The following is a 27,144-nucleotide window of genomic DNA, read 5'->3' as shown; positions in this document are numbered from 1 at the left end:
TGGGGGTCTCTTCATTCCCCCCTCAATAGACCCCAGGGTAGTAGACCCTACATGCCCTCCATCCCTACCCCACCCCTACCCCTCCTCAACAACTTCCTCTCTTTACTCTCACCAGGCCTAATGCTCATTGGTAAGGGTTGGAGGTTTTTGGAAAGCCTGGTGGTGTCTTCATCCATGGGTGAGAGGGAGCTTACCTCAATGAGTTCAAAGTTCATTTCTTTCTCGCTCATCTGGGACATTGCCATTCTCGTTTGCTCCGAGTATTGGTTGCTCACTTTGGTATTCATGTTAACGTTGTCCTTCAAAGGAGTAGAAAAGGAAGAATGAAATCATTATAGATATTATGTGCACAAACTGTATAACCTGCACCCTCATTCTCCAACCATAAATACATGACAAATAGTTTTCAGACGTACAAACGTCATTCACAACGATATTTGGTAACTTGATAATTGTTGGATCCCTTTGTCAGCCACATGAGGAAATATTTCCAAGTATTTCAATAACGACACAAACCCATCATCATCTACTGCACCTGTTCTTTGCTAACTTGTGATATTAAAATAATGGTGCTACTTCAGCTCCCTGTCCATGAATGATTGAAAATGATGTGGCTGTGCGTTCACATTTGTACGGTTCTTGACATGAGATATAAAATATCACATTAGTTAGAATCTAGTACTAAATGGAACTCCTAATGCCCATTACTGGTATATGCAATAGATTGTCCCCCTTTAGAAATCATTTGCATGAACTATTCCCAATCTCCACAACAACCAAAACTTCTTTCTTGACACCTCTGTAGGGGGTGCACCGGATTCCGATCCAATAGGGACTATTGGGCCAACCAATGAACTCTTTTTGGTATCTGCCCAGAATTATCTCTTGAGAAGACGCTGGTATTAACTTGAACTGGCTATTGAATATCACCTTTTTCCAACAAGTACAAACTTGTTACAAAGGAATGTTAACAATGCACGTAAATCTAAATTTCTTTCTATGCCACTTTCTGAGCTTATTCTCACAAGTTGAAGATAAGTGAAGAGAAGTTTCTTTAGTTTTATCATTGTGCTCTCTGATTTTAATTTCCTCTTGGAAAAATTCGCTTTAGATGGATCTTATCCGACCGGATTCTGTGAAGGGTCCAGTCAGATCCAGTTCTGGCCAGATGCAACAATTTGGATCCAGAGCATCCCTGTACATAAGCCTAGCAAATATCACCATATTAGGATTTAATGGAACTTCCTGATTGATATTAAATATGAGTAAAATTTATAAATAAACAGCAAATGATTCACAATTTGGATAGCAAAGACACGTATATGCTACCCATGGAGATTATCGTCAAAGCATTTTTCAAATAAGACTGGTAAAATAGGTAACGAATACCTCGTTGTCTGCAAATTCATCGTCGTCGTCATCATTATTTCGTCTTTTCTTCTTCTTATCAAAAGATGGAACAAAGTTCAGCATCTGGACCACATCTTCAAGATAATATTCTACGAGTAAAGATAGCGATTGATTGTTAACAGCATCCACAGAAACTAACATGTATGTTGATATGGGGATACTGAAACACTGCCATTACATGTCAGATTGAAACATACGAATGTATGAGTCACTATACTGGTATTAACCAAAGTGCAAACAAGAAAGTTGCAGTGATTACATCATCTATTTCTCGTGTGGTATACCAATAGCTATTACCTATTGGCTGGAGGCCATGCTGTCAAAGCTACTGTACGTATGCTGGGCTACCATGATAGCATAGGTACAAGCAGCCTGTTGGTGTAGAGGTACTGTTCTCGTTTTGTGTGCACGATGTCCCGGGTTTGATTCCCTGTCAACATTTTTTTCCTTTTCTTGTTTTGAATCTTTTGCATTCTAACTACTAAATATGTATAATTTTTTTTCATGTTTTCACGGTCAATAGATAGCTATTACCGACAGACTATAGGCAATTGCAGTGATTACGTCATCTATTCCTCATGTCAAGCTATCTAGTCGCCTTGAGCAGGTGCATTACGTGTAGATGATGTCTTGAAGTTACATGTTTGGGGTAATTGCCCCCGTCGCGTCGCACTTTTATTCCTTCAAGTCCAAACAGGCTTGAGTGAGCATTATTAGGTGTAGATTGCGTCTATAAGGGACGACTTAGATGCTGATTTCAGGGATAACTAGTAAATTTGTATAATGAGTTGAATATACATTCGGCCTATTTACTGGCAAAATGCCAGTGGATTTTGCTATTTGCTGTGTACAGGATGACTAGCATAGGAGGAGAGGGGGGCATTACTGTTGGTTTTCTCTGACACAAAAATTGAAAGCTTTTCTTCAATTTTCCCTGTTTTGTTAACCATTTTACAAAGCAAAACGCTGACACGTAAACATGACTGTAGCAAGAGTCACGGGGAGTCTCTCAACATGCCGTGTAATGAAGTGAGAATTACCTTGCACGGGATACGATCTTCCAAACACCTCGATGATGGGGCATTCGTTGAAGTAATGACTGAAGAGCGAAGTGTCGACCGTTGCTGACATGAGAATCACCTTCATCCCAGGGTTAGCAGACAGCATATCCCTCAGAACGACCAGTAGAAAATCAGTCTGTAAAGAGACAAGAGCAAAGAAAATCTCACGTCAAAATAGTCGGGGGTTTCATTCGGCTTGTGAAAATCAAACGAAAAAGGGTTTGTATAACATTTGTTGTACTACACATCAAATATACAGTGGCAGTGCCAAGGGGGGAGGGGGGCAATTGTTTTGCTTTCTCAACCCCCACCCCCAGACAGCACTGGTAAAACAAAACTGAAGCCCGCCCTGCCCCTAAGTAGTCTGTGATGTCGCTTTATACAGGTTCATATGCCCTCCATCCCTAAGCTGTTTGCTTGTGATCTACCCCCCACCCCCCCACCCCACCCCCCCAACACTCTGGAAATTCTAGTGATGCCACTTTAAATATATGTGATGCATTTTAACACCAGAAATCTCAATAGTAATTAAAAAGTAAATAAAAGTCAAGAAGAGACTTTACAACTTGTAGAAATTTTCTTTACAACTTACTACTGGTTTCACTCAGCTCTCGAGGCATATCTAATATTGACTATACCAATAACCAAACATGTATGTCATATTTTAATAACAACCATATTTCATATCTTACAAAAATTAAGTAAACCAGCGAAGTAAAATCAAGGTGAGTTGCTACATATTACAGTCCAGAAGATGACATCATACAGAATACAATGTTTTTCATTTCCCTGTCAACTGGAATTTTATAATTTTCGACAATTATTAATTACCCTAAATAACGCAACATTTTGCCATTCTCTCAAGATCTACAGACATATTTTTGATGGTATTAAAAGCAGAAAAGTAACTGCTGTTAAACCTGTAAATGGGGGGCAATGATATGACACAAAAGTTTGACACTTGATGTATCTTATTAACCCAACTATTTGGGGGAAAATTTAAAAAAATTGCAGTCCAGGATTGAAGACCTATCAAACTCACATTCAAGTCTCGTTCGTGAATTTCATCAACGACTACGTGCGATATGCCTCTCAGACCCCCGATAAGCTTTCTAAGCAACGTACCTGCATAAAAAGATAACAAAACCAGTCTTGAAACAGCTTAATATCCACATCGTTCCACAGCATTGTAATTGATGATCTCTACAAAATGGAGCCTTCAGAACTCTTTTAAGATATTTCTTTTTTCAATTTGTCAGAGTGAACGTGCATACATCCCAAGACCCGATCTATCATGCGACTCTTACCAACGGTCAGGAACAGGAGTGCTCCAAATGGTCTTGGTCTGATTGTATCAAATCTAACACTGTAACCGGTACTGTCTCCCAGTTCCTCTCCTCGTTCTGCAGCGACTCGTGTAGCTATGGAGATGGCGCTGATACGTCTAGGCTGGGGATAGAAGAGACAAATATTTCAACGTGATCGTGATGATATAATAATTGACCGATCCATCCTGGCGTAGGTTGGTATGGATCCCGTAACTAACGACTTCTCTGTTAAGAATGTGCGTTAGAATTCAATGATACTGTATGTTATAAAATGCATGACCAAGGATCAAAATTTCTATTCAGTAAATGAGAGCTGCAAGGAATTCCGAGAGAAATTCAGGTTCTTTAGTACATTGAAACACAGATGATGTTTCTCATTAACTATTTATATCTGCTCACTATACTTTTCAGTGTCTATCTAATTCCAGTTTAATCAACCAAACTGTTGCAAACTTTTTGCTCGTAGAAAAGCTGTTTCACTCCCTGGTTAAACAGGCACTTTAATTAGTGAGTTAAAAATCTTTTTTATCCAAAACAGAAAATTCCAAGGTCTTGAAATGCTGGTTATTTCGATGGCTATATGCCAATGGATTTTGCTGTTTGCAGGTAGAAATTAGAGATACATAGTCATTAAGAACATCTACATATGGTACACTGCTGAATCATTGTGGGTCAAAAGATTGGCATTGATTTCTGCACCTAACATGAACCCACTATTGATAAAAGTTAATAAGTAACAGATGGTTTTTTTCATGTAACTTCAGCCTATTTTCAAAGGATCACTGTATGGAGATGCTCCCCAAACTATGCCTCAGGACCCAAAAATGAGACTCATCTAGGGACGACCATACCATGGTCGCCAAGGAAACAGTTTGGAAAGCAGGGATGCATGGTAGCAACAGAATGAAGCAACGTCAGCATAATAAAAACAGTTTTAAAATCACCTCCATGTTGCTTTTCTCCACAAAAAAAAATGTCCTCTTACCTGCGTGACAACGATGTTACAATGAGCTCCCCTGCCTCTCCCAATGTAATCGTCCAAGATAAACTGTGGGACCTGCGTCGTTTTACCGCATCCTGTTTTACCCTTTATCACCACCACCGGATTCCTGTCGATGGCTTCCAAAATTTGTTCTCTGGTTTGCCAAATTGGAAGGGATTCCCTGTCACTTAATATCTAACAGAATGTCAAAACCAAAAAGATTCTGAATTCAGCAATTGAATGACCAAACATTTAAAAACTCAATAATTAGAGCCAAAGAACGACCTTTTCAGCTTGTTTTCAAAAAGAAGATAACGAACCAGACACAGTAAATAATCACGTCTGAAAATTTCCATCAGATCTGCTATGACAATAGAACATTTCAATTTGATTTGTCAATATTTACGCCAAGACTAGAAATTAGGTCCAATAAGAAAAGGCATGAGCATGTCTCAAATGTTCATCTTACAGGAAAGGTCAATTGGAAGACATATTCTAGCAGAGTTTTTCTTGTGCTTAGAGAAGACAATTGCAGCTATTTGACTAACAAAAAACAATAGCTTCAACTCACTTCTAATTAATTGGATGACAACAAAGACAACTATTCCTTGCAAGCAGCTATTACAAACCTAACAAATTTCTTGAGAGACCAGATTTTCTTGAGGGATCAGATTCAGACCTAACCCTTGTTTTTAAGAGACCAGATTCACACCTAACAAATTTCTTGAGACCAAATTCAGACCTAACCAAATTTCTTGAGACCAGATTCAGACCTAAAAAAAATTCTTGAGAGACCAGATTCAGACCTAACAAATTTCTTGAGACCAAATTCAGACCTAACCAAAATTTCTTGAGAACAGATTTAGACCTAAAAAATTTCTTGAGAGACCAGACTCAGAACTAAAAACAAACAAAAAATCCTTGTAGACCAGATGCAGACCTTACAAATTTCTTGAGAGACCAAATTCACTGCTATTCATTTGACATTTCATCATGCAAAAATTATGCAGTCTCCTTGATTATTGTCATTAATGAACATTGCCTATATAACATTGTAAATAACTAACAGTATTTAAGAACATACTGTATCAACACAAAATCTACTAGACTGCTTCAATTTCTAATCTCACATAATAAAGTATGGAAGATCTTACCCCTTCCATGCCATTGCCTGAAATTGATAATTCATGATTTCTCATAATATCTGCACTGATATCATCCAAAGTCATCTGAAAGAGGAAATTAATAAAACACAAATTTAAGGAAACAACAAACCCACATCATTTCAAGGTGGGTAAGGAACTCACAAGATCTCTCGACATAAATGAAAACAAAATTTGTCAGACTCTTGAAAAGATTAAGATATGGATATCATCTTCTCTTTCTTACAAGCTGCTGAACTCCTAGACAATCATTCCAAATCAAGGTTACAGGACAGTTTTGTAGAAACTTTATGAGTTTTGTTACAAAAAGTACCTTCTATCACCGATTAGCGATTGCCTTGATGAAACGCTTGTGGGGCACAAAATCCCAAATGGGGGAAGTAATGTTCACTATGCACAACATAATACTATAGCATACACATGAAAACACAACAGCAATAAAGTATGTTGCTACAAACACAACAAGACTAACATGGTTGACTATCATGACTGTGAAATGCTAATGTTTGAGATGAGAAACATTTGTTATGACTAACTGCTACTCACAGATACCAATGGGCCTTCATCGATGTTACACCCCAACCAGGCGTTCCAGTTTGCCTGAGGGGGTGACCAAGACACACCGGTATACGGGACTGCTCTCTCAGGATTGTCCTCGATAGCTTCTGTCTCTTTTGTCAGTGGGACAGATTCACCCTGAAAATGTAAAGAGGGTTTGTTTATCATGACTTTTTTTCTCCCTTCATTTCCACAAATACAGCAGTTCAAGCTGTACAAGGGTCATTATTTATGTGATTTCTTTTGAGACAATCTGAGACCAGGAATCGAATCCAGGCTATTTATAAGAGTGCAAAATTAAATGTTGCTTTGTAATAAATCAATGAAAATGTAACTTAAAATTTGATTTTCAGCCTGTCGATTTTGCAAGCCTTGGCAATTGTTAAGTGACTAAAATTGTGAAATTCATAGGCAGGAAAAAGTAATTTTGGCAAAGTTAGAGATGTTGGGAGTATTATGCAGAGTATTATCACACAGTGGCAGGGTTTGTTGTTAATGATCTTATATCATCCAGTAACCTGGCTACATCAAACACAGACACAAGTTCATTTTGTAGCATTCAAATAACACTTGAAAACAAAACTCTTGCTTTCTTTTCTATTTAACACCTCAATGAAATTTCTACGGATGTTCCACAAAGGAACACAAAGGAATATGCAAAAATGTTGGCAAAGAAAACACAGGTAAACAGAATCTTAATAAACTACAGTGGTTCCAATGAAATTAATCTCTAACTTGAGTTGAGAACATTTTGTTGTTGTCATTATTTCAATTATAAAGTCACTTGATGCTGTTGCCCCCGCCTGCTCCCTCCTTGGTTTAAAAAAAAACAAAACAATTGTCAGTCTTTTCACACCTCACTTGGAGGAGGAGGAATTATAATTCCTGCTTCATCCAGTACTTGAGAAACCTGGTCTTCCACAGCCGGGTCCAAGGAAACGTTGTACGGTTCCAGCTGTGAAAGGAAAACAGACAAAACCCTGTACTTCATATTTCCTCTATGTGAATGATGTTCTCATATTCTTCAAGGTAGGTTGTAAAAACACCAAGCATATCTACACTGCGTTTGTTGCTACTAAGAAAGATCCCTTATTAAGTGCAGTCCCATGCAATGGCCAGCTCCATAAACGTTGGTCATATATTCAACCCAAGAAACCTAGCATCTGTGGGGTTAGTGGGTTTTGAACCCTGACCCACCACAGAGACAAAGGTGGGTTTATCATCTAGTAGCAAAATGCAGTTTACATATCTGAAAATAATGGTTTGCAAAGTAAGTGATAATAAACAAGAACAGAACCAAAAATCCATCTGTATAATTTGTATAGTTATTTAGCCACGAAAAGGTGAACTGAAAAAGCTAATGTAACTCTGGATTGATTAATAAAAAATAAAAACAGACAGAGACCAAGGCCAACATACATACTGCTTTTAATTATCTCATATTCTTCACCATGCCCCACTCAGGAAACAATTTTATTTGATTAAACATGGTAAAATGTGATGCAAGTAGGACAAGGTGCCATCTTGCCCTAACCTCGCCTGTAGCCACCCCCTCTACCCCTCCTAATGAATCGTTCATCACACACCTCCTTCACTTCATCCCATTATCCTCTCTGAGAGCCTTGATGTTACTGCCCTCCCGAATTGGTGGCCTGGACCCTTTCTCATCTAGCTCTCCCACAAGGAAGTGCTGAATGACCCTCACTAATTAATGACTTACCATCATCCTCTGCTCTAGTTTCACCAACCTCCCCCCCTCCAACCCCCATCTCCCTCCCACACACACTTATATAGTCACATGAATTAAACACAATAATGTTCAAGAAAAATCTTGCAAAATGTATCTCTTTGCTTAGCCTAACTAAACACATTTCGTATTTCATCTGAATACTAAGGTGTGGATTAATTCATGAAGCTACTGATATCAAACAAACTAGTCAAAACAATGCACCTTGTCTGATTTCACTTTCTTCTTCTTCTCACCAGAGAAAGCTTCAATTTCTTTCATGTGATACAACTGTCGTACAAGTGAAAGAGCACACGAGAGCGACGCCATTTTCTTATTCGATCCTTGCTCTCTACCATGTATATCTACAGTATGGAGGAAAATATATATAAATTAAACATTGTCTCACATTACATGGTACATGAAAACATGAACAGGTGTTGGAATTATCTGACTCTTCATCGACTCACCCAGCTGTACAATTTTGAAAGCAGTATATGTAGCTTCATTAAGGTAAAATAACTAATTGTTCATGTAACTTGAAAAGAGAAACACAAAGTTGTGACAGACAGACTGAATTTAACCTACAAATACACGGGACATGCTAAATCGTTGGGACAGAGAGATTCCTTTAAGACATCAACAGCCTTTTATGTGAGGTCTTCCAATAGGCATGGGGCAGGGGCTCCCAATGACTTGCTGACTATGAAAATTCATCAAATTTTATGTGACCATTATAAACCACCAGGACACATTTTGGAGGTCAGTGGACCTCAAGAAATGGATTAATTATAAGTTTATTCAATACAGACTGTTTGATAATTGGTTGTATAGGATTATCTGTATTGGATTAGCTGTATAGGGTAAGCTGTATAGGATTAGCTGTATACGATAAGATTTATCTGGTGCCAAGTTGTTCCTCACAATTTATGTCTGTTGGCATATTTGAAAACAAACTTCCTTATTCACAGAAGCCCCTGACTCAAGGACAAAAGTTAACAAAAGGTAATTAAACTTACTTCTTCTGAGTCTTGGAACATAGAAGGACATCTCTGCAACAAATGATCTGTCCAGAGGAATGACAGTGATTTCATCAGATCAAGAAATTACAAATAAGCTATCAGATTCTCAAACTTCTTAAAGGTTAAATCCAAGATTCATAGAGCAATTTCTCCAAAAACGACATGGCAAAAAATACACCTTGTTTACATTACTAGTTATTGATAATATTATTTGTAAACAAAGGATATAAATTTTTTAAACTAAATCTGCAATCTTTATCCCAAATTGCATCAAGGATGGTCTTCTCCTTGCATAAGAAATGTGACAATTCCTGCATAGCTGTATCGAGATATCGATAATTGAAATTGTCACAGATACCATCAGTGAACTTGAAGCAAACAGGTGTGATGTCATAGTTATACAATGACAACCATTTTTCTTTTAAACTTTTACTTCACTGAATTGACATTTGGATTGGATAGGGATCTAACTTTTACCTCAGTAAGAGGATGTGAAGTTACATAGTTAACAAATGACTAAGGCATATTCATATTGAGTGCATCTCAATTTTTAAGTGGGATATTGGAAGGTAAAATATAAAGATAAAAAAGAAAGAAATTTTTTTTTCAGTGTGATTCCTATGACATCACAACTTCAAATTTCTGTTATCTGGAAAATGTAATGAATTTAATGCAAACTTCACCAGGATGCTCAGAATATGTACCTCTTTTCATCAGTCAATAATTAAGTTTCATCTGGACTATCCATATTAATACTGGTCAATCACAGCAACAAATGCCTCCCTGATTTCTAATCTAAAATATTTACTAAATTATGCTGTTTCATATGACATTGGTAACATAGGTATATCTACAGTGTGTTGTAGGCCTCGGTTTAAGGTCTTAATGCTCGTTTTGAAATGTAACAAAATATCTGGGTTTCAAAGATGTGTTTAAAGACTTCAAGGAAACGATTATTAAAACACTTTGGCCGGTGCTCTGGTAAGTAAATCAACGGCTAACCTCGCAAATGCTACCAGGCTTCTTTAAATACTTGAAATATAAACAATTAAGTAATGTTTGGTAAATGCACATTATCAGGTTTTTATGCTGTATTATAACAATTGTATGTAATGTTGACTTTACAGGACTGACCATAACATTTCCAATCACCACCACAGTGCTGCAATGCATCTCATCCTCTGTCTTGCTCTTCCCAAAGGAATAATTCAGTGCTCTTAACAACATCTACAAGAATGCACACAAATAAGTGACCATCCTCTCTGTTATGATGAGTAGTATGAATCCTGCTCCACTAAAAGACACTTTCTGAAAAGGGTACAGCCATATGTAATTCACTCAATAGAAGGAATCATTTAGTGAAATCGCAGAGTTCAAGGTTCACACAATCTATATATATATAATCTATATATATATATATATATATATATATATATACATTATGACAAGTCTGGTATGGCACTTAACATTTTCATTTTGTGTCACATGAAAGTCTGAGAATTACTGTTTATCAGTGCTGACTTTGTGGGTGACTTGCTTGATGTAACACCACAAAGTTAGCACCACTAATTATCAATACTCCCCAGACTCTAATGTGAGTGAATGTATATCAGTGCTGACTCTGTGGGTGACTTGTTTGGTGTAACACCACAAAGTTAGCACCATTAATTGTCGATACTCCCCAGACTCTAATGTGAACACCAATTCGGCTCTCTAGATCAAATCGTACAGTGAATGGTACTTCATCATCAAATCTGTCACTGTAAAATTTCACGTTTTTTATGGCAAGCACTGTGGTGGTGATGTTCTGTTCATTCTTTGGTTTACATCAATATATGTAAACCAAAGAATGAGGTCAAAAGAAAAACAACATATTTTTCATCACAAATTTACCGCAAAGGACACAACGGTAAATAGGTGACGATAACATGAGCAGGTCAGGCTGTAGCGATGATAAAAACTGCTCATTCTTTGCTTCGCAATAATCTTTTGTGAACCAAAGAATGGCATTACGTCAACTTTTTTTTGGCCCATCAAAGATTAACAGCAAGGAACAAAATGGATATAAGCGGTTGAACAAGCCAGACTGTTGCAGTTTTGAGGTTCAATCCCTCATTCTTTGGTTCATAGAGGAATAATATGAACTAAGGAATGAGGCAACCAATCAACGTAGTCCATCATTAAAATGTTACGAAGGAATAGTGAATAGATTATGGTACCTGATGCAAATTCATTCTTTGGTTCACATAAGATCAATGTGAACCAAGGAATGAATCAAACAATTGGTACTTTGCAGGTGCCATATTTCTTTATTTTTTCAGCTACAATGGCATGAACCACATGGACTAAAACCATTCGCTAATAAGCTTTGTTATCCTGCTCTGGTTTACCTCGTATGATCCTGTCCCATCATTTTGTACATGTAGTCTGTGTTTATCTTGTTCATCTGGAGGTACTGATGAAGTCGAGATTTGGCGTTCTGTAGAGTCCAATTGCCGTGAATACCGGCATTCAAATCCAATCCTTCTCCCTAATAATAAGGGATTGAAGACATATATCCGAGTCATTATAAACCTACAGATCATTTATGAACAGGGTCGGATCCAGGTGTTTACAAAGGAGCGGTGTGTGGCCCTGGGGTCAGGGCACGAAGCAAATTCCCAGAAGAAGAAACAAGGGCAAAAAAAATGAAATTTTAGACAGGAATGGTACATTCTGAGGGCAGTAAAGTTTGGGTACCAAGCAGATTCCCATGTAGAGGGGTGTTGAGGTCCTCTCCCAGAAGATAAAAATTTTTAAAATGAAATTTTAGACGGGAAGTGGAACATTCATAGGGCAAATCTATGCAATAAATTAGGTCTACATAATTTAGATCTACATGCAAGGTTTTGATATTAAACATCTAATTTTATTTCTTTGTGGTGTTTAAAAAAGGGGTGGGTGTCCATACACCCCCACCCTCCCCCCCCCCCCCTCCACACACACCCCTGGATCTGTGCCTGATGAAATTTCATGACTGAACCTGAAATTTTGGATACTACCCTTCTATGATAGTTTCACTTCTTATTTAAGTTCTGCAGCCTTGCATTGGTCAGTTCTCACTGTAGTAATCTTCATCTACACACATGGGAGTCTAAAAATGAAACTGTCCAAGGCACACAGCTGTCATTTATCAACTGTGTTTGTAATATTAGTTCATCTAAGGATGAAGCAGCATATGTTGTGGTATGGTAGGTAGGAGGTTTTAGACTATACCCTCTGGTCTTTTACAAGTTTACTTTGCTACCAAGGCTGATGACCTTTGAGGCATCCTGCTTGCTATTTTATACTATAGATCAGGTTGAAATTAAATTAATACTCGGCTGTTGGTCAAACATGAATGTCTGTTCAGAATTTGGTAGACATTGAAACCAACCCCCCCCACCCCCCTCATCCCCAAATATGGCTACAATAACTACCCACAGTATGACATTAAAACTGACAAAAGTATACTTTAAATCAAACCAAAAGTAGACTCTTTAAAGTTTTGAAAGAGCTCTCAGCCAAGCCTCTCAATGATAACAGCCTATGTTGCACAATAAAAGTGATTTTAAGGGGATATTTGAAACTTAAGCAGAAAAGCACTGTCAAAGTCTTTACTCAAATTTACTTGTCATGGATTTGAAAGATTAATGTAGCATTAAGTCAAACCTCTTCTAGATTTCTCTTCTCCATCTGTCGGTCGAAGAAGTTCTGTTGATAAGACGGCACATAGTTACCATCTCCCTCACTTGGACCAGAACCTGCAAAATGTTGATAAAAAAAATCATAATAAAAACAAAAGGCGGGAATCTGTGAGACAAAATCTGTGGTCAACAATACAAAACAATTTTCTATCCAGGGACAGATCCTGTTTGAGGCTAATTGAATACAAAAGTAAAGAAGGCAACAGAGCCAGGTATATAAAACCCTATCCATCTGGTAATTATGGTTTACCACCGGTTTGTATCAAGCCTTTTCTTTTTGGTGAGCATCAGAGACTAATGAGGAATGCCACATCCACACCAGACAAATAAGCATTAGGGTATCCATCATGTAATGACTCATAAACTGTTAACAAACATTGGAGGATTATTGATGTGGACCTATGTCTATGATGTGTTCAGTGTTTGTCAAAGAACCAAGAAAAAAAGTCACAAGAGAACAAGATAGGCCACCTATCAGTCCTGAAAGAGATGATTTAGGCCTACGAGAGATCCGTGGGTATCGATTGGTACAATCCAACACATGCTACGATCTAAAAGAGAGTATCTCTAAGACTGCTTACTGTAACCCAGGCCAGAAACTTACTGTACAACAAGCTGTTGGTAATTAACTTAGAATATTCATCTTTAAACACCACCAGTATTTGCCTCTACATTTCACCGTGATAACAACTGTAGAAGCTGTACTTGTTTGGTTGATACCACTCCAAATTACTTCCAGACAATTGAAAGCATGAAATTCGAGAACGATTCTTCCGTCATCGTAAAATGCTTTAAACGTGGCTGTGGAAACGCTTGTTGAAGTGTGAAGATGTGTGACCATTTGTTGACTCTCTAGCATATATGCAGGCTATACTGATAACCTTTCTAATTATGCAAATTCCAGCAAAATGTTTACATTGTGTAATTTTCCTATGGGAACGTTAAATATTGGAGGATGCAACAACCAACCTGTTACTCCCTCATTGGAGTATCCCATCTGACTCCCTAGAGCCTGATGGGGTGCTGGAGCAATGCCAGAGGGCAAGTCTGAAGGACCTTCGGTGAGAGAAGGGGGTGCAGCCGTCTGATGAGAAAAAATGATGCCACAGCAAATGTAAATAAAATACAGAAAATTCTATGACCTTCAAATGACTTAAGGGTAGTTCATTAATAATCATACAGAAATGTAGAGTAATAAAGAGTAGATTTCCTTAAATACTGAAATGTGCAAATTTTTAACAGTTTGTTTGCGAAACTTGGAAACCACATATGTACACAAATGTAACTATTTCAACCTATTTGATAAACAACTTCACACAAAGAACTTCATGAAGATTCCCCCCTCCGCCACCCCCACCCTTAATTTTATTTTGTTGCAACTATTTCTGTTTTAAACTTCCTCACAGACTCAGTCATTCCCATGCATGGAAAGCCTTAGTCATTGACTGATTTAGAGCATACTGTAGGTGTTCAAAATGCGACACAGTAAACATTCTTTCTGCAGCTGACAAGAAACGACCCACAAACCTTATTAATGTGGCCCCACAAAACCTTAATCTATGGTCATGAAATATGCATAATTTCAGCAATGAGGAATTTGCATATAGTTCCTGCCAGTGATGGGATATTTCAGCAACATACTGTAACTGACTGACGACCATTCGGGACTTTCTGGTTTACTCCCAATCATATAATGATCAATGTCATGTGTCCCATTATGTCACTTGTTGGGAAGAGATGCATCCTAAAGTTTTACTTTCACTACAACCCACCAGATCAATTTCCTGCCCACCACTGATTTAGAGTCACAAGTCACAAATGCCCACAGTTACATATACCTTAAGGTGAAATGCAGTTTGGAAATTACAGAAGCTCTTGGGTGCCTAGTTAGCTCTGTGATTGTAGGGCAAGTATTGAGCAACTGTGTCATGCATTTATACTGCACCCCATTAAATGCTCTAAACAGATTATCTGAAATCTGAATAGTGCATGACTGGGTTAGTGGGGAAGGAATAAAGCCACAGCTGGAACTCCAGGATGTAAAGTAGGACTACCAAGGAATAATATCTCTGGTATCACATCGCAAAATGGCTACCAGTGACTAACATATCTGGTATCACAAAATGCTATGCAATTTGGTCAGATTGCTACACAAGTGCAAAGATGTAGAGCAGTTCTCTGAACAGCAATCATTGTATATTCTAAGTGAGAAAATTCAGAGCTTAAAAAACCTGCGACACAAACTTTAAATTATTCCCTTGTATTTTCTAAGTGAGAAAATTAAGAGCTTAAAAAACATGCGACACAAACTTTAAATTATTCCCTTATTACCACAACTGTTGAGCTAAAGGACACCCCATGCAGAAAATGTTTGATAAAATCTGACGGCCTGCTTCAATTTTCAATTTTAAACTCACCTGTAGCTGTGGAACATCAGAGGCCTTGATATAACCTTCCCTCACAAAGTAGTTCAAGAAATCTTTCACTGCGTTAAACTGAGCATCTTTCTTGCTGGTAGAATTGCCTACTCCTACATATGTGTAGCCTTCCATTCTCAGCTAGGAGAGAAGTATTGATATAGCTTTATCATCAACAGTAAAAAACGGAAAACAGTAACAATACCAAAGTCGAAAGTTTAGATAGTTCATTGACGGTTTTTCACTCAGTTTTAAAACTTACAAACGATGTGGAAAAACACCCAAGACACATACATACAGGGCTATTTCTGAGGTTTCCGACTTGTTTTACTGAACTTTAGTGCCCACCTCAGCAATTGGTATTCAATTTCTATTCCTTTAAAAAAGCCTACATTTTATATCATTTTACCTTAGAAGGTGCCTGCTTTGATGTATTCAATATTTAGGCCCAAGGGTTGCCATGTACAGTGCATTAATAATTCAAAATTTTGTGATAATCAATTGTAAAAAATTACAAACCTCACACAGGAATCTCTGACGATGCTTAGAACCTCCAGACGGCTTTGTATCGTAGGTAGGAAATGGAACACCCTTAGACTGACACCACATATGTAGGAAACTCTTCAGTTCTCCCGACATGGTGAGGCACAAACAATCTTAACTCTCAACTCAAAAAGGAGAAACTCTGTCAGGTGGGAGAAAGAAAGAATGTGACATGAGACAATGTCTCATATCGTCCAATGGTTGCAACCAACCCACTGATGGACTGTTAAATATTTCACAAATTTGTTGTCAAAAGTTTGTTCTTATTGCTTCTTGACTTAGGCTATGGTAAAATAAGCAGATTAAAGTGAATAAAAGAAACAGACTTAGGCTATAGAGGCCTAGGCTAGGTCCACATTGAAATTCAAATCAGCCACAGAAATACATCCAAATGGCATTAATTTACAGTAAGTTTCTTGACAATGCTTTCTTCTATTTTGAGAATTTTAGTTCGATGAGTACTATGAGCTATGCTAGGCTGAGTCATATCATGGTTCAAACAATAAAAATGTCACTGAACTCAAATTAAGCGTTAGAACACAACATATACGCCTCCCTTTTGGTAGGCTGTAACTCAATTTAAGGAGAATACCCCGCCAATGTGATTCCTCACTGCACCTCCACAATACTATAGGATGGAGCCTCAGTGGACTTAAACATTGTTATGTAATATTCTCTGTACATGCAGTCAACATTAAACTACCATAGTTTTGGACTCAATCAGTATCACCACTTTCACAAGCACCTCCACCTCGGTATGGAGGCTCAGTCTCAGACAATGTCATTTGTATGAAAACTTTCATGTTATGACTGTTACTGTATGTCATTCTTAAAATGAAACCTGTACAGCCCCACTGCAACTGAGCCTCCACGTCAGATCTGAGGCTCAGTGACCTTACCACTTTCAAACCTTTTCATTAATCTCTGTTGACAGGCTCTATCAGTATCACCACTGCAACTGCCCCTCCACCCCAGAACAGATCTGAGTTTGTCATGTTTATGAAAACTCCCAACATTAAATGTTGTGTGGTTCTCAAAATAAGAACAAGGACTAGGCCTAATTATACTTGGTTCACTGTGACTGAGCCACTCCTTGGTTTCACAAAGGTGTTAAAGTTGTTGCTGTAAAATACCCATTAGGCGAGGGAAAGGGCTTCCAGAGTAAGAAGTCTAGGCCTAGGCTAGCCTAATGTCAGGCGGACCTAATAAACGAAGGCTAGGCCTAACGAAGACTTAGGCTACTCATGAAAATAAAATGCAGCGCACTGCTAAACCAGACCTGTACAATTCGGCACGTTGTATAACATGTAATGTATTTGCAAAGAAATTAACTGTTAAATTTCTTTGGCCGTCAGTATTGCCTCTTGAGAAAGACCAACATAGGCAATCAATAATCAATTTTAGGCCAGGGGAATCCCTTGAATCCCTTATCTATCTTAGGCCTTTCAAAATATGGAGCGCCAATTGAGCAAATAAAAGAACATTTCCTCGTATATGAGGGACAATCACAAATTAATATCGCCAAAGCAGCAATTGGAGCTTTAGTATGCGTGCGTGCTGTTACACGCAATATATATTTGTTGATGAAAAAACGGTTGTGTAAAGAGCCTGGAGGTTTTGCTATATTTAGCCAATGTAATTGCTTAGCATCATATACTTCACATGACCACAAGGTTTCAAAACTCTTTTCATCATCTTGTGACAATTTTAGAATCAGTAATTAATTGCAAGGTATAAGCATATTCATAGGTTTACATGGTGACAGCAACTGAATAAGGAAGTCTCACGGAAAATTGGTATCATCAAATGATTTTTTCCCTTCATATTTCATGTAGTCCCTTAAGTTTAAATTAAACTCCCTCGAAACCATCTTGACGGTAGCCGCACTTAAGCCTATTATATATACCAGTTAGTCATATGTCACCATTATAGCTGTACCATTTTTATGTTGGTAACTTGCTAATATGTTTCAAGTGATTCCATGTCATTGGGAATTGTTGAATTAGGAAACAGCTAGATGTCTCAATTTGGGGAAATGAACTTGAGAGTGGTTGTACTTGTAGTTCATAGTGACAAATAGCTACTTGGTTGGTAGCATATTGGATGACAATACTGATGACATGCAGGCTATAAGGCCAGATTTAGAGGTGTTCAATATGAAGAGAACATTTACAATCGGCGGTCTGACCCCCGCCCCTCCCGCCCTCTCTCTGTCTGCCCTGAAAACATTTGTGTGCACATGCTCATGGATACGTTCTAATAACGCCTCAGTTTAAAAACTGTTTTCATATGGATGAAGGGTCCTCTAACAGATGGATGGATGAATTTACTATGACGCATAGGGCCAATGTCCTCGTTTTGTCAATTTTATACATCCAAAGATAATAAATTCGACCATGCCTCTGTAAACTAAATTGGGCCTACTTCATTGTCCTTTGAAATTAATATAGGCGTGCCGCTATTCTGTAAGTGTTGTGCGCCTCCACGTGCATTGTAGACTTACTTTTGCCTTTAATCATTATTAAGTTAGGTCAAGAGGGCATAGGGAGCAATAATGGAAGATAAGGCCGCAAAATTTCGTGAGATAACAAAATACAAATGAAAAAGAACAAAACACGAAACAACATAGTTTTTATCAATTTATTTATAGTAGACTCATACAAAAAAATAAGTTTTTGGTAAATAAATTTTTGGTAAATAAATTTTTGGTAAATAAATTTTTAGTAAATAAATTTTTAGTAAATAAATTTTTGGTAAATAAATTTTTGGTAAATAAATTTTTGGTAAATAAATTTTTGGTAAATAAATTTTAGATAAAAAAAATGATTAATAAGTTTTAGGTTTTGGAAAAAAATAAAAAAATGTAACATGACACTCAATTAAAAAAATTATTTTTAAACAATGTAAGAGAAAGGAAAAGCAATGTTTCTTCGAGATTCGGGTAGAAGAGACCGTTTGGAAGATTTCCGGTACCGGTTAGTTGTTCGGTTATCTCGGTGTGAAGATCGCGATGATTCAACGGCATGTCGATGTTGACGGTTTCGGTGATATCGTTGCCTATTTCAGCGATACATTCAGAGACGGCAGGAGTGGGCTCGTCCAGTTGGATGTTAGCGGCGTCACCATTGGCCAGTGTTGCCTCAGTGATGGCGACGGCAGAGGGAGGCAGGCTGATGGAGGAAGCAGTGGATGAGGATGCGAGGCTGACGGAGGAGGCTGAAGAGGACGAGAGACTGTGAGATGAGAAGTCGGCTGATGTAAGAGAACCGTCATAATCGTCTGATAAGTAAGTCGATAGTGTCTCATTGCTGCTCATCTCCGATCCAGAGGCACTGTTGACGTCATCGTCACGGAGTAGAGTTGTTATGTAGCTAGCACTAATGATGGAGCTACAAGAAAAGGTACAAATATTTCGTTATGCACAGAATCAATTAAGAAAACACGTTCAGTGGCATCGCTACACAGGAGGAAAAACGAGTTATTTCTACATGACATGCCTTTTTATCACTTTTCCACCTCGCACTAACTCTACAACATGCTCAATTACAGAAAGTCGGTGACAAAGAACCCCCAGTCCACCCAAGAGCAAACTTCACGCTGCTCAAGTAAAAACTACAATGGGTCTTGACGAATATCGACAGCGTGGTCCCGACAGTCGAGTTATAGGGGTTTTATCAGACTTCTGTATACGAGCATGTGTGTGGTTAAGTTGGTGAGCCAATGATTTGATGTGCATCTATACCTATTTGGGAACCTTTGGGTTTAACCCTCCCCACCCTGTCGTCATCCCTTCATCGTGGCGTCACATTTCTATATTACCTCTGTGTCTTCTTGCCATACTTGCTGAGAGTGACGTCACGTTCCGACAGACATCTGGCCAACATATCATCACTGTCTTTCGATTTCATTAGGTGACTGAGCCAACCCTCAGAAGCAGACTTTTTGAGTAAGACCTTCATCCTGCATGTAAAGTCTACACCAGTTGACGAAGATGAGTCTCGCGGTGTCAGCAGGGGAGTGACAAATGTCTCGGTTTCTTCGGTGTCGGTGTCGCCTGTTATATCGGTGTCTACCAAATTTAAAATAAAAATTGTTTCCATTTTATAAATGCAAAACGCCATGTGGAAATTGGGATAGAATATAAGTAGTAAAATTAATTCAGAAACTATTAAAAGTTCTACTATCGCGGTATCAGTATACTAGCATGTTTTATTTATTAATGACTTTTGACATTATATCATTCCATCTCATTAATTAATTTCATGAAAGAGCTCATTAACATAAGTAAGTTCTCGCAGTTACGTTGACCTTTGTTGTAGGTCGTAACCACTTTATATAGTAGGCTACAGCATAATTCCAGGGGTGGATCGCAGATTTTGAAATGGATTGGTTGTAGCCCCTCATGAGGTCTTCGAAGCCGACTCCCATTCAGGGGGTGGTGTGTGGCCTCCCCAAGATAAAATAACGTTGTAGACATGAAATATAAATGAACCATAAATTAGGTCTATAATTAAATCTACATACACAGGGTTCCAATTACTGCTTTAAATTGTTTGTGTGGGTCGATGGGTCCACGGATCCGCGCCTAAATTATTCCTGTTAGTTTAATGTTGTTAATAATCTTACCAAGGTCAACGGAGGCAGTGTTGTCAGTTGGAGAAACGATCACATCATTGCAAGAAACTCGTCCAGATGGCTGAGAAGAGTTCCTGGTTGTAGTCAATTTGAGGCAGAGTAGCAGGCTTACGATGGTGACCAAGCCTAAAGAAATAAGAGAGTATTTACACGTCAGCATGGCCTACCTCATCTTCCTTAGAGGCTATAAACACGTGACGATGGAGACTTGGCCAATTTCCTTTGAATGAACGATGACCAGCTCCTTCTCCACATCTCATTAGGTTATTATCAATCCACCTCTAAATCGAGATGGAATAATACCAAAACATGTACTCACGACATGTAAAGTGTGTTTCTTCTTTCTTTAATAATAGAACCCCCCCCCCCCCACCCGACCTCTCCTTCAATAAAAAGAAACCACCTTATTGTCTGAAATGTAAGAAATAAACTTACCAATAACACTGTTGGCGAGAGCAGACAGTAGGATGGTTCTGTTGATGTCATAGAGGGCGTCCTTCAGTTGATAAGTCTCCATGTCAGGTTCAATACTAGTAACTGTTGACCAAGTCGTATTCCATCGATGATAAATTGATTTCTCGATTGGAATCCGGTCGAAATAACAGAAGCTATGAACGAAAGCTGACAACTCATCGACATGAATGGTAATCATATCAACAAAGTATAACCACAAGTCTACCCATGGTGCTAAGATGTGAGCGATGTATTTGATGGTAGATACATATAGGTCAAAGACATAAATGACGTAACAGAGACGATCCTTCAAGGTGTAATAACCATCGACGATAGCTAACCACTTCGCTTTGTGCAAATCGAGATTCGCCAGTAAACGTTGGACTTGGAGATCAACTTCTCGACTGATTGTAGCGATGCAGCTCCATATGACGTGCATGAGATTGTCTAACATGTAGTTGACGGATGCCCCCATCGTATTGCGAATCAACACAGCCAGAATCTTGGTCTGTTCCCGAATCTCATTTGGCAACTCAGCTAGCGAGATCTTATTTCCACTTCCAAAATCGATGGATATAGAAAGGAAGATCGACTCTTGGGAGTTGAATGCAACATCTTTTGGGTCACGTGAGATGGACTGTGGGTCGGTCAATGATCCATGAGAAGAGTGTAGAGTGCACTGTGTCGACTGATTCCGTGCTTGTCCAAACTGTTTTGTAGAAAGAGGTTTAAAAATGATTTTTGAGAAGCTGTTGATTATAAAGCATAATATTATTATACTTAGTGCTGATTAAACTTGCTTTATCTGAATATTTATGTCAAGTTATATGGTGAGCTCATTAGGCAACATAAAGCAATGACATCATACCCTATTCTCACTAAACACGTCATGCGAGATTTTACTGCTGTGTAAGATGGTATAGTTCACGCATGGTTGTTTCGGATACGGGAGCTGGTCGACATCAATATAGCACTGAGATTTCTCGTCAAAGTAATTCGGGTCGTCAGGGATATCGTTGGTCGGTGACTGGGTGAGAACCAAGTACTCCTTTTGGTCAGCCTGAATATAGCAATTAATAAAAATCTAGCGTAGAGAATCCTTCCATTAATCAATTGTAAGATATCTTAGGCCTATACTGACAAATGTACTCATATTGCTTCTTCTTTAAGAAAATTGTTGCCCCTATTCCCTCCTTATTCCCGACATGTCCCATGTCTGTATTGTAGACTATATTCATAAGCGAGTGAAAGAGTTATTTCAAAACAATTAATTGTACAATTGTATCTTACTCCAATAGATGCAGGGAAGACGTATGAAGTATATCGGCGCCATGTTACCAGTTAGAAGTTAACCGGTTTACTGTTTTCACTTAATAATGTGAAGTCCACAGGTCTTCGCTTCAACTCAACTTTCCGGTTCCGATCGAGCTGTTTCAACATATCACCTGCTGCCCCCCCCCCTCACCCTACTACATTCCCTCGTCCCCAGATATTCTTTACCTCTTTTGTCTGTAGCCTATTAAAATGAAATGTAAACAAAAAGAAGAGAACATGTCATACAATTTGCAGGTCTGAGTAATAAATATTATAACATATTTCCACTCTCACTGTTATTTGTCTGTTTTCGTTGTCATCAGCAGCCATCTCTGGAATTAGGAGAAACTGGTTGGTCCTGAAGAAGTCTTCACCAAGTGGTGGCCGTGGATGCATTCTCACTGACGTAATTGTCTAACAATTGAAATGGTTAAAGAAGAAATGTCACGAGAAAAGCACCATTTGAGTCATATCAAGCCTGACCATTCTAAATCATGAATGTGGTCATGTGCCTATCACGTGTGTTATGACCATAGTGCAGTACATCTTCTTCTTTTTTTAAAGTATATGTATTTATATGAACAGTAGAGAAATTTACAAGTAAAATGAATATAACATATAAGCAATAAAAACATAAAATGTGGTATACTTCAATTTGATCGATAAACATGAATCATTTCTTTGGAAAACTTAGGAATTTACGAATAACATAAACAGATTAAAAACAAAAGAAAATTCAGGATTTCCTCAAATAACAAATAACAGTTCTTATTACTGGTATGTGGAACTATTTTGACTGACCTCATCATTCGTTGTTATGGGATATTACCTTAAAACCACGCATATTGCACCGGGTCACACAACCCAAACCTACCTCAGCTTGTTTTACAGTCCTAAATTTGTGTTTCAAATCTAGTCGGGCAAAAACGTCCAGAGCACCAGCGTCGGGTAGGTCAAGGGTCAAGCGGAGGTCAAAGGATTGATTCAGGAATGGCTGTTCAAACTCATAAAGAGAATACCTGATGGGGGAGGGGGGGGGAGAAGAGAAAGAAATAAAGCAAGAAATTAATAACAAAGACGAAAATGAAGAATATGACAGACTGGCAAAAGCTTCTCTTTCTCTAAAATAGAAGTATAAGCTTATAAATTGATATCTTTTTGGTAAATGCCGGTATATGATGAATCGAACATAGCGATATGACTTATTCTTGAAATGATGGCCTATCCATTGCGAATTCATGCCAGTAAATACAATAAGGGTTCCGGGTCAGTGTTAAGGAACGAGGGAGAGTTAATTTCTTGGATAGAATCGTAATAGACCTGCAAGAACATTGCCAAGACTACGTTCAAATAATAAAAATTGTATGAAATCTATTTGAAGTGCAAGAGCGGTTAACTTGTTATTGTAGATAATTTTTAAATGTTAGCCCAAACTCGATATCAATTTGAAACGGCTTTTATAGTGTTCGTTATTGAAGGGGTATGAAGGGGCAGGGTGGGTGTGTGAGTGGTTGGGATGGGCAAAGCAAACAACAGTAATGTCTTTGTACTGCAACTATTGCACTTGAATCACATACTCATATTCAACTTTATACGTACCACAGATCATGCCGGAAATCAAAATCCGAATTCATTCTGTTGTTGACCGCCATCTACCAAAATACAATGAATCATAGTACGCTATTTGTCACGAATATTAAGGATGATAACCACATTTACTAAGTCCCGTCCCCCATCCCTTTGCCGAAATGTGAAGAAGTACGAACTGTTGGTTGCAATCTTAGGATTTAGGTGAATAAGGGTGAAAGAAAGATGAAGCAACGAGCAACAGCAAAAAGTGCTAATAATGACCATGAAATTGAGTGATGGAACATAACATAATAAAAGGCCATTAAGCAACACCCTGCCCACCCCCCCCCCCCCCCGCCCTACCAGAGTGCGCTAGCTCACCCTCCATCCAGACATATCTTAAGGAATGATAATTTTGTGCATTTATATATAAATCCTAAATTAGCGCAGTGCTACTACAAACTATAGTACATATGTAAAGCATAGAGATTAGATACAGTATATTACAATAGGGATAGACTTTTTGGAAAGTTATATAGATGTATAACAGTTTGGCTGGATAGAAACGATTGAAAGAGTATAAAGACCTACCGACGTTGGTCTGATGGGATACTGAACAAGAGATAGAACATTGTCAAAGGAGAGAGCCAGAGGTCGAGGAGGGGAACATGTCTTACGAGGATCGTTGCAACATCTCACATTCGTAAGGTCCAAGGCCTGATGTCAGAAAATGAATGAATGAGTGAGTGAAAGAATGAAGTGAATAGAACAATGGATTGAAGGATATGGATGAATAGAAGGAAGGATGGATGTATCTATAAATGAAGGGACAAATGAACGCACAAACCGATGAATGAACGAAGGAAGTAATGAAAAATTAAAGTAATGGCCTGGTGTCAGAAAATGAATGAATGAGTGAATTTACGAGTGAGTGAATGAATGAATGAGTGAGTGAAAGAATAAAGTGCATAGAACAATGGATAGATATATGGATGAATGGAAGCAAGGATGGATGGATGGATGTATCTATAAATGAACAGACAAATGAACGCACAGACCAATGAATGAACAAAAGAAAGTAATGAAAACAATAAAGTAATGGCCTGTGTCAGAAAATGCATGAATATATGAGTGAATGAGTGAGTGAGTGAATGAATGAATGTATGAGAGAGTGGATGAGTGAATGAATGAATGAATGAATGAATGAATGAATGAATGAACGAATGGAGTGAATAAAGGATAGATGGATATATGGGTGAGAAGAAGAAGGATCGATGAATAAATGAACAGACAAACGAACGAACTTTATTAACGTTATAAAGTGAGTATACACAAGAATAAAATCAAGCTATATCCTCTCCTCGGTCTCCTTCTACGCCACGCCCCTTCCCTTCCCCTTTCACCACACAGTCACAACGGATGGCGCCAATGAACCAAGTTGGGCTTTTGACTTGAATAAACAATGGCCCATGTAACTTTGTTGTTAGGTGCTGTGCACGGTACCCACTGATTCAATATACTATATACAATTGAGAGAAACATGACAAACTGAAACTGTCATACTGATAGCCATAATACAAACACGTGGTACCATTTGCACTCATAGATGGCCTTATCATTCGTTCCCATCTATACTTTTGAAGAACCCCAACGTACATTACCTCTCCCCTCCCCAACCCAACCACGCGCACCTTCATGCAATATACAAACAACTGTTGCAAATGCATGCACAAATGTTGATAAAATTGAAGAAAATAATTATAGATAATTTAATCATGAAAACAATTATTTCCATGCTTGATTGTGATGAATTATCAATCGATAATTCATAAATTGTCTTTAAATTGTTTGCATATTGTTTAATTAAATGTATAAGCGATGGAGCGTAATAAATAAAAGTCTGGCCTCAAAATGATATCGTGTTATAAGTCTTCTAAAGCTTTCAAAAGTTACCTTTTTTTTGGGAGTGGGTGGGGGAGGGGAGGGTTCTGACATTCATAATTACTCCCAGACTTTAAGAAACTTTTCAGATGTAATTGTTTCATTAAGTTGACGGAACATGTTATAATAGTAAATGCATTGCTTGCTTGAACAGTTCAAGTTTGTACCTTAGTGGGTATTTCTTGACTATCTAGCATATTTGGGGGAAATACTGATAGTATAATGAGTTTGAAATAAGTGGTGTCTATCCAACTCTATATCTCTACGGCTATTTAGTAAGGAACAAGAGGAGGCACTCATGTATGGAACGCCAAAAGGATAATGAAAACAAATGTTGATAATGATATATAATTCAACGGTTATAATATACAAAGGCACGATGATAATGTGTAAGTGAACGATGATCACATTGAATTACGTGATGAAAATGTAAAGGACACAAGGAGAACATTACAGTACATGATAATATGATAATGTAACTTATATGACAATGTTTATTGCGTACAGTAAATAAAGAGATTATGCAAATCAACAGCATCAAATATATCAATATTAAGGGACTGTCTGGCTTACCTTATGTTACCAACTTAGGCTTAAACACGGTGAAAAGGACCTTAACTTACAAACAGCATGAATAACATGCACTTCAACATGTGTAAGCTGAAAACAATTGTAAATTTATTATCTTGCAGAGCAGGCGCCTCCCGTCCCCTCCCAACATGACCTAACCTACTTTGCATACAAACATTGACCGGAAGTTGAAGTTACTCTCACCTTGTGGAGGTTACTGGTTGCGTTCAACGATGGTTTCAACTCGAGACGAATCCTAATCCCATCCGGAGTGACACGTAAACACATGTCAGGGACAGTTATGGCAGCAGAACCTCGCGGTCCCTCCGCCAATAATAGGAGGAAGATCGCTCCAAGGATTGAAGTGAAGCGAATCATTCAAGGAATTTATCCAATAGAAGTAAGCTTTAGTAGCGTAGATTGCAATGCGATGCGTATTAATGCTGAACTAGTCAACTAATGATATAGCGGTTGCTGTGTTACCGAGGAATAATGTATTCAGGTATAACGTATGTCGTCACACAGCCCAAGTGACCAATTAAATTGCATATTGAACAAACATGCGTGATATGCGCGTTCCATGTTTTGTGTAAGTTACTAAGTTACCAGGACATATGACGCAAAAGGCTCATGTGCTATAGTAGTAGTAGGTTGAGTCTCGTCTATACGACATGCTCAGTGATTAATCTCCGCCACGTATCACGATCTTGCGCAAGGTTTATTGCTT

The 27,144-nt window shown here is 38.2% G+C and overlaps 2 protein-coding genes across 4 annotated transcripts in view; both read right to left on the bottom strand.

The window, feature by feature from the left end:
• Window positions 1–17,399, bottom strand: part of LOC139979479 (ATP-dependent RNA helicase A protein-like) — a 29,476-nt gene extending 12,077 nt beyond the window's left edge. The window contains exons 1-17 of one of the 3 annotated variants that reach the window (XM_071990313.1): window positions 17,215–17,399; window positions 15,912–16,077; window positions 15,393–15,533; window positions 13,945–14,059; window positions 12,941–13,032; window positions 11,641–11,780; window positions 9,248–9,294; window positions 8,454–8,593; window positions 7,359–7,457; window positions 6,491–6,640; window positions 5,936–6,010; window positions 4,785–4,976; window positions 3,779–3,920; window positions 3,514–3,596; window positions 2,451–2,607; window positions 1,390–1,499; window positions 195–299 (exon numbers count right to left, since the gene is read on the bottom strand). In XM_071990313.1, the coding sequence (XP_071846414.1) occupies window positions 195–299; window positions 1,390–1,499; window positions 2,451–2,607; window positions 3,514–3,596; window positions 3,779–3,920; window positions 4,785–4,976; window positions 5,936–6,010; window positions 6,491–6,640; window positions 7,359–7,457; window positions 8,454–8,593; window positions 9,248–9,294; window positions 11,641–11,780; window positions 12,941–13,032; window positions 13,945–14,059; window positions 15,393–15,533; window positions 15,912–16,031 (1,908 nt within the window). In that variant the 5' untranslated portion in view covers window positions 16,032–16,077; window positions 17,215–17,399. Of the gene's footprint in view, window positions 1–194; window positions 300–1,389; window positions 1,500–2,450; window positions 2,608–3,513; window positions 3,597–3,778; window positions 3,921–4,784; window positions 4,977–5,935; window positions 6,011–6,490; window positions 6,641–7,358; window positions 7,458–8,453; window positions 8,594–9,247; window positions 9,295–10,384; window positions 10,496–11,640; window positions 11,781–12,940; window positions 13,033–13,944; window positions 14,060–15,392; window positions 15,534–15,911; window positions 16,078–17,068; window positions 17,090–17,214 lie in introns of those variants that run through there. The other 2 variants (XM_071990314.1, XM_071990315.1) reach the window with 2 other exon arrangements.
• A 1,265-nt stretch (window positions 17,400–18,664) lies between these two features.
• On the bottom strand, window positions 18,665–26,893 carry LOC139979478 (uncharacterized). Its single transcript, XM_071990312.1, has 10 exons — window positions 26,622–26,893; window positions 24,498–24,623; window positions 23,937–23,989; window positions 23,212–23,356; window positions 22,632–22,751; window positions 21,892–22,083; window positions 21,006–21,732; window positions 20,562–20,696; window positions 19,755–20,004; window positions 18,665–19,324 (listed from the first exon to the last, which is right to left on the bottom strand). Exons 1-10 carry the CDS (start codon window positions 26,793–26,795, stop codon window positions 18,811–18,813), a joined length of 2,436 nt encoding a protein of 811 aa, XP_071846413.1. The 5' UTR covers window positions 26,796–26,893; the 3' UTR covers window positions 18,665–18,810.
• Window positions 26,894–27,144: the final 251 nt, after the last annotated feature.

This window comes from Apostichopus japonicus, chromosome 14, assembly GCF_037975245.1.
Source record: "Apostichopus japonicus isolate 1M-3 chromosome 14, ASM3797524v1, whole genome shotgun sequence".
Classification (NCBI taxonomy): Eukaryota; Metazoa; Echinodermata; class Holothuroidea; order Aspidochirotida; family Stichopodidae; genus Apostichopus; species Apostichopus japonicus.
Note: the sequence above shows the minus strand (reverse complement) of the source record. Positions and strands in the feature narration are given on the sequence as shown.

Excerpts from the sequence above, each read along its gene's own strand:
- LOC139979478 (XM_071990312.1), bottom strand. The coding sequence starts at position 26,795 with ATGATTCGCTTCACTTCAATCCTTGGAGCGATCTTCCTCCTATTATTG. Across the intron at positions 22,752-23,211 it reads GGACTGTAAAACAAGCTGAG|ACAATTACGTCAGTGAGAAT; the intron begins GTAGGTTTGGGT and ends TTCAATTGTTAG. Across the intron at positions 20,005-20,561 it reads CACTGCCTCCGTTGACCTTG|ACACCGATATAACAGGCGAC; the intron begins GTAAGATTATTA and ends TAAATTTGGTAG.